The sequence below is a fragment of the Melitaea cinxia genome, chromosome 10 (assembly GCF_905220565.1).
Source record: "Melitaea cinxia chromosome 10, ilMelCinx1.1, whole genome shotgun sequence".
NCBI lineage: Eukaryota > Metazoa > Arthropoda > Insecta > Lepidoptera > Nymphalidae > Melitaea > Melitaea cinxia.
Genome location: NC_059403.1, coordinates 16581833 through 16593002, shown reverse-complemented (window position 1 = coordinate 16593002; position 11170 = coordinate 16581833). Strand labels below are relative to the sequence as shown.

Sequence of the window (11170 nt, the reverse complement as noted above, 5' to 3'; positions counted from 1 at the left end):
AAAGTGACGTATCAAAAGTGCTTTTGAAGCCTGTATAAAACATTCCTAACCTTTCTATTCATTGCTACTAATTTTCTCTAGAAGTCAAAATGTGTTATATAATTCTAGCACTTTTCATTTTGCAGATTACTAATATTTAATGCGTTTAAGGATAAAATTTAAATGAAATGAATGGGTGTTAAAAATTAATATTTTTTAACTTTTCAAGTTTACTACGAGTTAATTAATAACCAACTACTACTAAATGTACATACAACAGGTATATGAGTACTGATCGATAGCTGATTCAGCCAGTAACTTGCCACAGCTGGACAATGGCTCTTTTCCATGCAGGAATAAAATTAGAGCTTAAATAATTAGTACGGGTAATAAATTATATTAAATAAAATAAAAAACATATCAATAAGTCTTTAGAATTTTTTATTCAAGGATTCTAAAATCGATCTTTTGTTGATTTTTTAGGCGTACAACATTGTTCCGTCTAATCATCATCACAGGCCAAACTGTCTGGACTCTTTTCACAAATGAACGCGTATTTATTTTCACACCATAGATCATCGTACATTCCATTGCGGTAGACTGCTCCACAGAACTCCCCTGTTGTCGCGTTGTTCGGTTCTCCTGGCGAGAACTTAGCGAAGCCAGCCTCTGTCAGAGTATCACCTGAAAATAAAGCTTAGATAATATAAACTGCAACAGAAGATCCTGTTGATTTGTTGACCTACTGTCAGATAAAGATTATTTCGAAAATGGTGACAATTTTAATATGCTTCCCGAGACAGGAGATATCTACAAGGACAAAAATATATCAGTGATACTTGTAACCATTATATTTATCAACTGTACACCGGTATAAATATTCAGATAGATGAATTATGTAATGAGAAATGTAGACTACGTAAGAAGAAAATAGAAAAATATTTATGAAAACTTCAAGAATCTATTTTAAGTAGTATATAAATAATAAAGAAACTGGATCAATCGTAAAACGAGTCGTAACTACATACATAGCTAACTAGATAACTTGAACTTCAAGACATTATTTTTACATAGAAATTTCTACATACTCCATAACAGTGGAAGGTACACAGATGTATGAACATTGGTGCCGGTGCTGATTTCTGAAACGATAACTACTGTATTATAACTTGCTACCAACCTTCAATTGTCAAGAACTCTCCGTGTTCCCCCCAATCGTGGAAGCCCATAAAAGCGACTTCTTTCCAAAAGTTGCCTGGCATAGAAGCGGGAGGATTCTTAGCGAATATTTCTTTGATTACCTGTAAATCATAATTTTGATTTTGTTAAAGATTTGATTTTATTAAATTCTTCTGATCACAATCTGGAGCAGCTCGACTGGAGGTGTAAGCCAACTTAACAGAAGATCAAAGATATGATACTGCTTAAGATAGCCAGATATTATTTCGAACTAAGAATAAGTTTTTGGAGCTTACCCCTTGAGAATAGATTTTCATACAGGTATAAAAAAAAAATATAAGTAGTAAAATCCATTGAACAAATGACCACGTTACGGCTTTATTAACGCCATCTATCAGAACCCAATAGGTGGCATTGTTTGATTCGTTTATTTACCATTTAATATGGTATGAATCTTTTTCTTAGACTAGTAAGCCTTTTTTGTGCCTGTTTAAACAGTCGATCTGAAGGAGTAAACTCCAGTCGTGCGTCGGAGCTGACACACACACTTTTTTTTAATTCACAAATTGATATTTCTTAAAGATGATCTAACTAAAATTAAGGCAAGAAATTAAATTAGGATTTTGTGTTTTTTTTAGTATTATACCGACATGTTTTAGATGTTAGGTTACTTTAGCGACACTTGTAAATAAATAAATAAATAAAAATAATTTGTCTTACAGTGGATTCAGTTTCACTATTGATTATGGCCAGCTGTCCTCCTTCAGCTGTGCAGGTCATGAATGCTCGTGACCAAGTACGTGGCACCCTATGGAACTTGTAGCAACTACCAGTTCTAATGTCTAATGCATATTCTGCAATTAAAAATGTATATTTTTTAATATGTACGATTTTTATTTTTGTGTTACCCACAATTAGGAATTCTAAACATTTTTGAATATCATATCAAAAATTGACCGCTCCAGCGGGATTCGAACCCGCGTCTTCGACATACCGTGTCGACGCTCTAGCCAATTAAGCTATGGAACGATATACTCGCTAGAGCGAAACCTTTGATATGATGATTTTTACTTTCGGTTTAAGCGAACCGTGGCGCCGTCTATAGTGAGTTCTTTACAGAGACTCGTAACTATTCAAAGTTTCATATTACAATGAAAATCTTTGACAGGAGACGACACCATGCTATTTTTAATATGTACGATTTTTATTTTTGTGTTACCCACAATTAGGAATTCTAAACATTTTTGAATATCATATCAAAAATTGACCGCTCCAGCGGGATTCGAACCCGCGTCTTCGACATACCGTGTCGACGCTCTAGCCAATTAAGCTATGGAACGATATACTGTAAAGAACTCACTATAGACGGCGCCACGGTTCGCTTAAACCGAAAGTAAAAATCATCATATCAAAGGTTTCGCTCTAGCGAGTATATCGTTCCATAGCTTAATTGGCTAGAGCGTCGACACGGTATGTCGAAGACGCGGGTTCGAATCCCGCTGGAGCGGTCAATTTTTGATATGATATTCAAAAATGTTTAGAATTCCTAATTGTGGGTAACACAAAAATAAAAATCGTACATATTAAAAATAGCATGGTGTCGTCTCCTGTCAAAGATTTTCATTGTAATATGAAACTTTGAATAGTTACGAGTCTCTGTAAAGAACTCACTATAGACGGCGCCACGGTTCGCTTAAACCGAAAGTAAAAATCATCATATCAAAGGTTTCGCTCTAGCGAGTATATCGTTCCATAGCTTAATTGGCTAGAGCGTCGACACGGTATGTCGAAGACGCGGGTTCGAATCCCGCTGGAGCGGTCAATTTTTGATATGATATTCAAAAATGTTTAGAATTCCTAATTGTGGGTAACACAAAAATAAAAATCGTACATATTAAAAATAGCATGGTGTCGTCTCCTGTCAAAGATTTTCATTGTAATATGAAACTTTGAATAGTTACGAGTCTCTGTAAAGAACTCACTATAGACGGCGCCACGGTTCGCTTAAACCGAAAGTAAAAATCATCATATCAAAGGTTTCGCTCTAGCGAGTATATCGTTCCATAGCTTAATTGGCTAGAGCGTCGACACGGTATGTCGAAGACGCGGGTTCGAATCCCGCTGGAGCGGTCAATTTTTGATATGATATTCAAAAATGTTTAGAATTCCTAATTGTGGGTAACACAAAAATAAAAATCGTACATATTAAAAATAGCATGGTGTCGTCTCCTGTCAAAGATTTTCATTGTAATATGAAACTTTGAATAGTTACGAGTCTCTGTAAAGAACTCACTATAGACGGCGCCACGGTTCGCTTAAACCGAAAGTAAAAATCATCATATCAAAGGTTTCGCTCTAGCGAGTATATCGTTCCATAGCTTAATTGGCTAGAGCGTCGACACGGTATGTCGAAGACGCGGGTTCGAATCCCGCTGGAGCGGTCAATTTTTGATATGATATTCAAAAATGTTTAGAATTCCTAATTGTGGGTAACACAAAAATAAAAATCGTACATATTAAAAATAGCATGGTGTCGTCTCCTGTCAAAGATTTTCATTGTAATATGAAACTTTGAATAGTTACGAGTCTCTGTAAAGAACTCACTATAGACGGCGCCACGGTTCGCTTAAACCGAAAGTAAAAATCATCATATCAAAGGTTTCGCTCTAGCGAGTATATCGTTCCATAGCTTAATTGGCTAGAGCGTCGACACGGTATGTCGAAGACGCGGGTTCGAATCCCGCTGGAGCGGTCAATTTTTGATATGATATTCAAAAATGTATATTTTTTACTTAGCGTCAAAGGGTTTTAAAGTACCTGGAAGAATCTTTTGTGAAAATTCGATTAAAAAGTTCCATTATTTATTATGAAATTACTAACTTTTCGACAATATCTCTTTAACATAAACTTGTTTTTGTTTACTATACTCGATTAATACACATATAACTAGGGTACGCAGCAGGAAATACCCTGCTCAAAATGTGAAGTAACTCGACGCGGGAAGTACCTCGACTTTACAAAAGTGACTTACAAAAGATTACAGCAAAATAATACTGCTTTCAAGCAGTGTTGTGTTTCTGTGTTGAGTAAAGTGACCAGAGAGGATAGGGAGAAGAGGGATTGGGAGTAGCGTCGGCAACACGTTTGCGATGCATTTGGTGTTGCAGGCGTCTATAAGCTATGGTAATTGCTGACCATCAGGTGAGCCGTACGCTTGTTTGCCGACCTAGATGTATAAACAAAAAACCCCTATTGAACAAACACCTTTTCTTTTACGAAACAACAAAACTGCATTTCTCCAGACTAATTTTTTTACAAAAAACTCATATATTTAAAAAAAACATCCTATGTACAATATAATCTTGAACCAGAAATTTCTAAGCGATAAAATGATAATAATTCTACTAAATAATACTACTAATCAAACACTATTAGAATTGTAAAGTTTAATACGAGTAGCGTACTTGTATTGAGATCGTCACTCTCGAGATTTTCATTGTAGTTTCTAATAAAAGACAAAAGGAATCCAAACATTCTCACCGGGATCCGTAAGACCACATCCATTGACATGCAAACGTTTGGAGGACTTTTTGAAGCACACGTAGGGCAAGGGCTCTTCACAGGTCACATCTGCTATATCTCCATTTTCTAACATCATGATGCAGCTCTCTTTATCGTTGTAGTTATCTGGTTCACCTTCAGCCCATTTGTGAGGGATGTTGGGTAAAGGAACTCCTGTAGAACAAAATTATTATAAGGTTTATATATTATTATAATTATAAAAGAAAATTCATGTAGATTAAAATTTGATTATCTTGAATTATCGATTTGTTATATTTATTATGTTAGTTATATCGATACATATAATAAAAATGTAATAAATCGCTGTCTGTACAGGGAAAAAAATATTACTGGGACCTTCATCACCCAAAAACAATGATTGTTAGATTTTTCCATCTATCTGCACGCTAATCTCAGAAACGGCTTATTGTATTTAGATATGGATTTCATTAATATATTTAGTAAGCTTCACTTAACATTTAGTATTTGTTTCATGTCAATCGGCTAATAAATAAAAAAGTTGTGCCAATTTAAAGAATCACGTAGAACATGTATACCCAAACGAGTATGTTTATAATCCAAAATTAACCAAGAGATACTCGTATATCCAATAAATGCTGTCCAAAGTCATTATTCCACGCGGACGAAGTCGTGGGCACAGCTAATTGTAAATATGTATAGTTATATAGTAAAACAGAATAAATAGTCACATGATCTTTTTTTTCAAATATCTTTTTCAACCCTGAGGTATAATGTAACGGAACGTTACATGACTTCGTGTTTATTAACACACTAATTATTATTTTATCAATATTATCAAAATCAAAATCAAAAATTAACTTTATTCAAATAGGCCCCAAAAGCACTTTCGAATCGTCATTTACAAAAATTTAATTTTAAAATGATTAATTAGAAATAAATAGGCATATTAACAAAATGGAATATTTATTTACAAAAACTAATTCACTAAAATCCGTAAAAATCTTGATACTAATTATAAATTTTAGGCGAACGTTCGACTTGCTTCGAGCGTTACCGATGCGGCGCGGGTTTTGTCATTCGGCGCTAGAACGCGAGGCTGTTGCTACTACGTACCTACTTAAGTTTGATTTTCTGATCGCGAGTTGCCGTATCATCATTCCGTTCGTAAACACGTTAATAATTTTAACTGGATCCTGAATCTATAATAATTAGTATTATAATCAGTTGGAAATACATAGGAGAAATCCCCGTCTTGTAAGTTTTAATATCAAACCTATTCGCTTTAAAATCATGTTATTTTTGTGAATTCTTTGTTTAGACATTCTGTACAGCTTATGTTAGTTTTAAATAATAATTATTAAGCTTTCATTTAGATTATTTGGCTTAATATTTCGTAATTTAAACAGTTAATATTTTTTTGCCTACCTTCAACTTTAAAATAAAAAATTCTTTGTTTCGTAATTAGAAACGTTAGCTATAAGATTGAATAAGTGATGTTTAACGTCATTGTTTTATTTTATTTTAATTGTAATTTAAGTTCTGTCGCCCTATCACGACAATTCCGCCACCACGGTAGGTGGCGGGTGCTCCTCTTGGGGCATCGTGGAAGGGAGACTGGACGTCGACTGGAGAGTCGTGTATATGGAGTGTCCACGTCACGTAGAATCTCTTTCGTTTTCTCCGAGGACTACACGGCTGCTGCTTTCACCCATCTGGACACGGAGTCCCTCGCCCTTGTTCCACGGCTGTACCAGGGGAGTAGTCCTACAATTCCTAAATGGCAGAATCATAAGCAGGCTCTATACCACGTCCCTTTATACATTTGTGTCTGACCTACCGACTTAAACTATTATTGTACCTAATTGTGATAAAATTAATAAATTTAAAATCGGCTTAATATTTACCTAATAACGGCAGGTGTTAGAATACCTCAGCAAACCTAAATATTTCAACAAAAAATCAGTCTAAGTTACTATTACAAGTCTGATGTAATAAATGAATTAAATTCTATATGAATGTGTTACGTAATCATATTTTAATTTTTTACTAGCTGCCCGGACAGACTTCGTTCTGTTAAAAATAATAGTAAAAATATATAATTTTTTAGTATTTTTTTTTTAGTATATAACCTTCCTAACGCACAGTTTATATATTATTTTTCAAAAGAGTAACTGCGGAGTTTCTTGCCGATTCTTCTCTGCAGAATCTACATTCCGAATCGGTGGTAGCTGTACTTCTACAATAGTATAATAATTGATTTTTGAAGTTTTAATTTGTAAAATGACGATTTGAAAGTGCTCTTGGAGCCTATTTGAATAAAGCTGTTTTTGATTTTGATTCTGATTTTAATTTTCCATGGACCTTAAGGATCATACAAAAAAATAAATTAGCCGAATTGGTCGAGCCAATCTCGAGTTGTGCGCTTAGCAACATTCATTTTTATTTATATAGATTTCATTGGTTAGCTTCGTTACTTCCAAATTTTGTAAAAGCTATCTACAAGTGTTCCTCCAATAATCTCGATGAGATCGTGAGGTCGAAAAGTTATCTCTTGAATGTTATGTTCATAAATCAAACAAGCATAATATCGGTTTAGTTGTTACGAACGTAAACACACTCAGGCTATTAAAAAAAAATGGAGTATCATTTATCTTTAAGACTGTACTACTATAGAAATATTTTGCATAGCCTGTGATTGGTCATTTCAACTATTTATTTATTTATTTTAATATTTGGGAAACAAACAGACATACATATATAATAAAAAATATTAACACAAATTAATTTTACAAAATCCAGCAAAGTTTCAACCAATTATTATTTCATAAAAGCACTCCAAAGTAATGATAAGCTATAATAAATTAATCAACATGAAAAACTCAAAAAAAGCACAAATCATCGATATTAAATTCATTTCACATTAAATTGTTTTAATGAAATTCGATAACCGCCTTTTATATTCAGCTAAAGATAAATGAAACAAATCAAAATTCTCAAAATGCTCATTATATTCACGATAAGCTCTCATCAAAAAAAGAAAAATTATCTTTATGACTGTAGACCAAATACCTTCAACGGAATGAAAATCTCCTCTTGAAAAGGTACTATGTATACCAGTGAATATACCACATTTCATCCCATCTTCCTTCATCAGCCTTCTCATTGCAGCACTAAGATCTGCGTTAAGCGGTGACGCTAGTTTGGAACCTGTAACAATAGTAATATTTTATAAAAGTGATTACTATAATTTTTTATACAACTAGGTCGGCAAACCTAATGGCTCACCAGATGGAAAGAGGTTACCTATAGACGCTTGCTCACTAGAATCATCGCAAGTGCTCTGACAATCCTACCCCTGATCTTCTTACCCAGCTCCTGCCAACTTACTACACTACTCAACATAGGACCACAACCCTACTTGAGAGTAGTGTTATTTAGCTGTGAACTTCTGCAAGGTTGAGGTACTTCTCGACTAGGGCTGCTCTAGATCTTGAGCAGAGTATATTCTACTGTGTGTATTTAAAGTACTTATTGGACAAGGGCCTGTTATTATTTAATCAATTACAGTAATTCTAGAACTGGTATTGAAAATTATCTTTATTATTAAAATAACAAGAAAATGTATATCTAAATGATTTATTATAATTTCAGGAATATGGAATATATAATAATTAATTAAATTTTACCTTCGAGATGGCATCGTAACCTCGCCTCGCGCCAGTTCGCTGGAATTCTTTGGAGTTTTAAGTACCCTCCAGCTGCAGCATCGTATGTGTAGTCACATCTATATTTACCCTCTAAAAACAAAAAAAAAATGATTTTTTGCTTGTCCTATTAACTTTATAAAAATAATGGCTTATGTAGATGAAATAAAATGAAATGATGGCTAGCAGCTTTAGCAAATTTTTGATACTTGGCTAAAAATTTACAAATTTCTCTGCAACTTGTAATTCAAACTTCAAAGACCACACAAGGCTGATATGTCCAGACTTGAGACTCCAGAACACTATTTATATCTTTTTCTTGAAAATAGGAATGGATATAATGCATTTATTTACCTTTTAAGCTTTTAATTATTTTCAGGTTAAATGATACCTATTTACACTACCGGTTTACAGATGAAAGAAATACAAAGTAATAAATTACACCCACAAATACTTATATATTGCTTGTATTATTAATATACTACAAGCTAATTTTTCTAAAAAACTTTTCCATATATTTACTTCGGCCTAACGCGCTATTCCTTAAAACCGAGTAAACGTTTTTAATGTCACTATTTAAACACATTTTTCCTTCTTTTTAACCGACTTCCCAAAAAAAGAAACGGTTCTCAATTCGATTGAGTCAACCTTTTTTGGAAGTCAGTTAAAAAGAAGCTCACCTAATAAAGTCACGAGTCCAATAAGTAATACTAAAAATGTTAGCGTCGACATCATGTCAAGGGAACTGAGACGAACTGACGATTCCGCGAGAACACGAACAATATTATTTGAATAAATATTGACGTTTATCTTAATTATAATTAAAGCGATAAAATTACATTTCGCTCAGTAATTATTTCAATATAACCTAATAGGTCGCGGGTAATAACCTTACGTTGGAGAAAGGAATTTACGGTAGTTTGTATGTGATGGATTAATCCTAAATATTGCACTTCTTTGGGAAGTTCTGTTAATTTTGAAAATGACGTATGGTATTGTGGGCAGCGATGAGTGTAGGCTGGATAACCGGTACCGGTAGGTGGATGAGAATTGCGGAAAGCTGGTATGTTGGGCGTAAACTTGGGGAAGCCTACGTCTAGCAGTGGACTGCGGTAGTTTGAATAAATCACAAGAATCTTTTTATTTGTAATGATCGAAGAAAAATAAACGTATCAAAGTATTTGGTGGTTGAGTGGTTTGTAGTTTGGTGAGTGCGATACTATTAAAATAAACTTGGTTAAATTTTTAGTTTATAGTAAGTAATAATAACCGCCAACCCGCATTGGAGCAGCGTGGTAGATTAAGCTCTGATACTTCACAGGATGTTACACATGGATATTACAGGATGAAGCGTAAGTAATAATAACGTTTTATCTCATAATGTATAAATAAATAAATTTACGTAATCGATATAGTTACAAAACAACTTCATCAAATTAAGTAATTCTTTTCCTTTGAGAACCTTATTATCAGGACAGATTTCTGTTGTGACTTTTGTTAATACGATCTAAATATCGTTATATTCTAGTTCAAATTTATGATTAATTATTATTTTATTAATTCTTTTAAAATATTCTACAAATTTAGTCACTCAATTTATTTCCTGTGTGGTCTCGCTTTCCTGTTGACTGGCAACAACCAATCAGAATCGAGTGCGACGGGGAGTGTTGTTAGTATTTTTCGTTAAAAGACCTGGATACAGTTTACGATGGCCATTCGATCACCAGATCAAGAATCCAACGCTAGTCTTAGTAATTATTTTATTGGAATATTTTAAGAAAATAAAATCAGACTACAAGTTGAGACCAAAAGTTTTATTTCATTAAATTGGCGGCACAAAGTTCGCTGAGTTTACAAAATTTGTCTGCAAAATTTATACTTATTTGACCGCTGCACTAATGAATGATTGAAACTCGTCAAAATTAATTCCATATTACCAATTTTCCTAGCTTACTCAGAAATGTTAAACGATCAAACTAATTTCATCATAGAATTAATATTCTCCATATTAATGACTCGACAATCGTAAAGGGCTTCTAACAAATTACTCTCAAAATTTAAATCTGTTACGAGAAATATGGCTCGTACGCGATTTGATTGGTCTCAACTCCGCTATAAAATTGATTGCAGGCAACGAACTCGTTTGATTGAATGTCTTAAAATTAATATATTTTGATTATTAATGAAAGGGCAACTATTTAAATAATGTATGATTTACATTGTAATGTCATTAAGCACACTGGACAATATTTTGCATTGTAGTTTTAAGAAAAGAACTTTTAAAGATTTTCTCATATATTATATAAGTAACTTCAGTTTCATCCCCGTACGATCTTTGGTTTTTTACTTATTTCAGACCTTACATTTTTTCAGCTTAAATGAGTGAACTAATCTTAATTTTTAGTAAGGTAGCCAGAGCTCCTGGCGAGGATAAGGGGTAAGGTTCGTTCGTCGATAATTACCGATGTCTCTGATTCATTCACATCATACAATATTTTATATGGTAGAAACTATATTATGTAAACAACTAATTGTAAAAATTGAAGAATATTCCGCCAAGATTTTTACGCCATTCAATAAATTTCTTAGTTAATAGTTTCCTGACATAATAAAAAACAGCTTATTTCGTCAAGCGATTCTCGCGTTATTTTGCTATCACCCTTACATCCAAAATGTTGGACGTCAAATGTTTATTTTTTAATCATAATATTTATTTAATGACTCTTATTAAAGACTTTAAAGGATCACTTACCTTTATTTACTGA

The 11170-nt window shown here is 33.4% G+C and overlaps 1 protein-coding gene across 1 annotated transcript; it reads right to left on the bottom strand.

Annotated features, from left to right (window-relative positions):
• Positions 1 to 403: 403 nt before the first annotated feature.
• LOC123656968 (macrophage mannose receptor 1-like) lies at positions 404 to 9159 on the bottom strand. Its single transcript, XM_045592573.1, has 7 exons — positions 9086 to 9159; positions 8388 to 8498; positions 7771 to 7908; positions 4699 to 4893; positions 1879 to 2012; positions 1160 to 1280; positions 404 to 663 (listed from the first exon to the last, which is right to left on the bottom strand). Exons 1-7 carry the CDS (start codon positions 9138 to 9140, stop codon positions 482 to 484), a joined length of 936 nt encoding a protein of 311 aa, XP_045448529.1. The 5' UTR covers positions 9141 to 9159; the 3' UTR covers positions 404 to 481.
• Between the last annotated feature and the right edge of the window lie 2011 nt (positions 9160 to 11170).

What these genes read in the sequence shown, in the direction of transcription:
- LOC123656968 (XM_045592573.1), bottom strand. Translation starts at nt 9,140, where the DNA reads ATGATGTCGACGCTAACATTTTTAGTATTACTTATTGGACTCGTGACT. An exon ending in GTTACGATGCCATCTCGAAG is followed by an intron (nt 7,909 to 8,387) that starts GTAAAATTTAAT and finishes CTATTGTTACAG; the next exon opens with GTTCCAAACTAGCGTCACCG. An exon ending in AGATTTTCATTCCGTTGAAG is followed by an intron (nt 4,894 to 7,770) that starts GTATTTGGTCTA and finishes TTTGTTCTACAG; the next exon opens with GAGTTCCTTTACCCAACATC.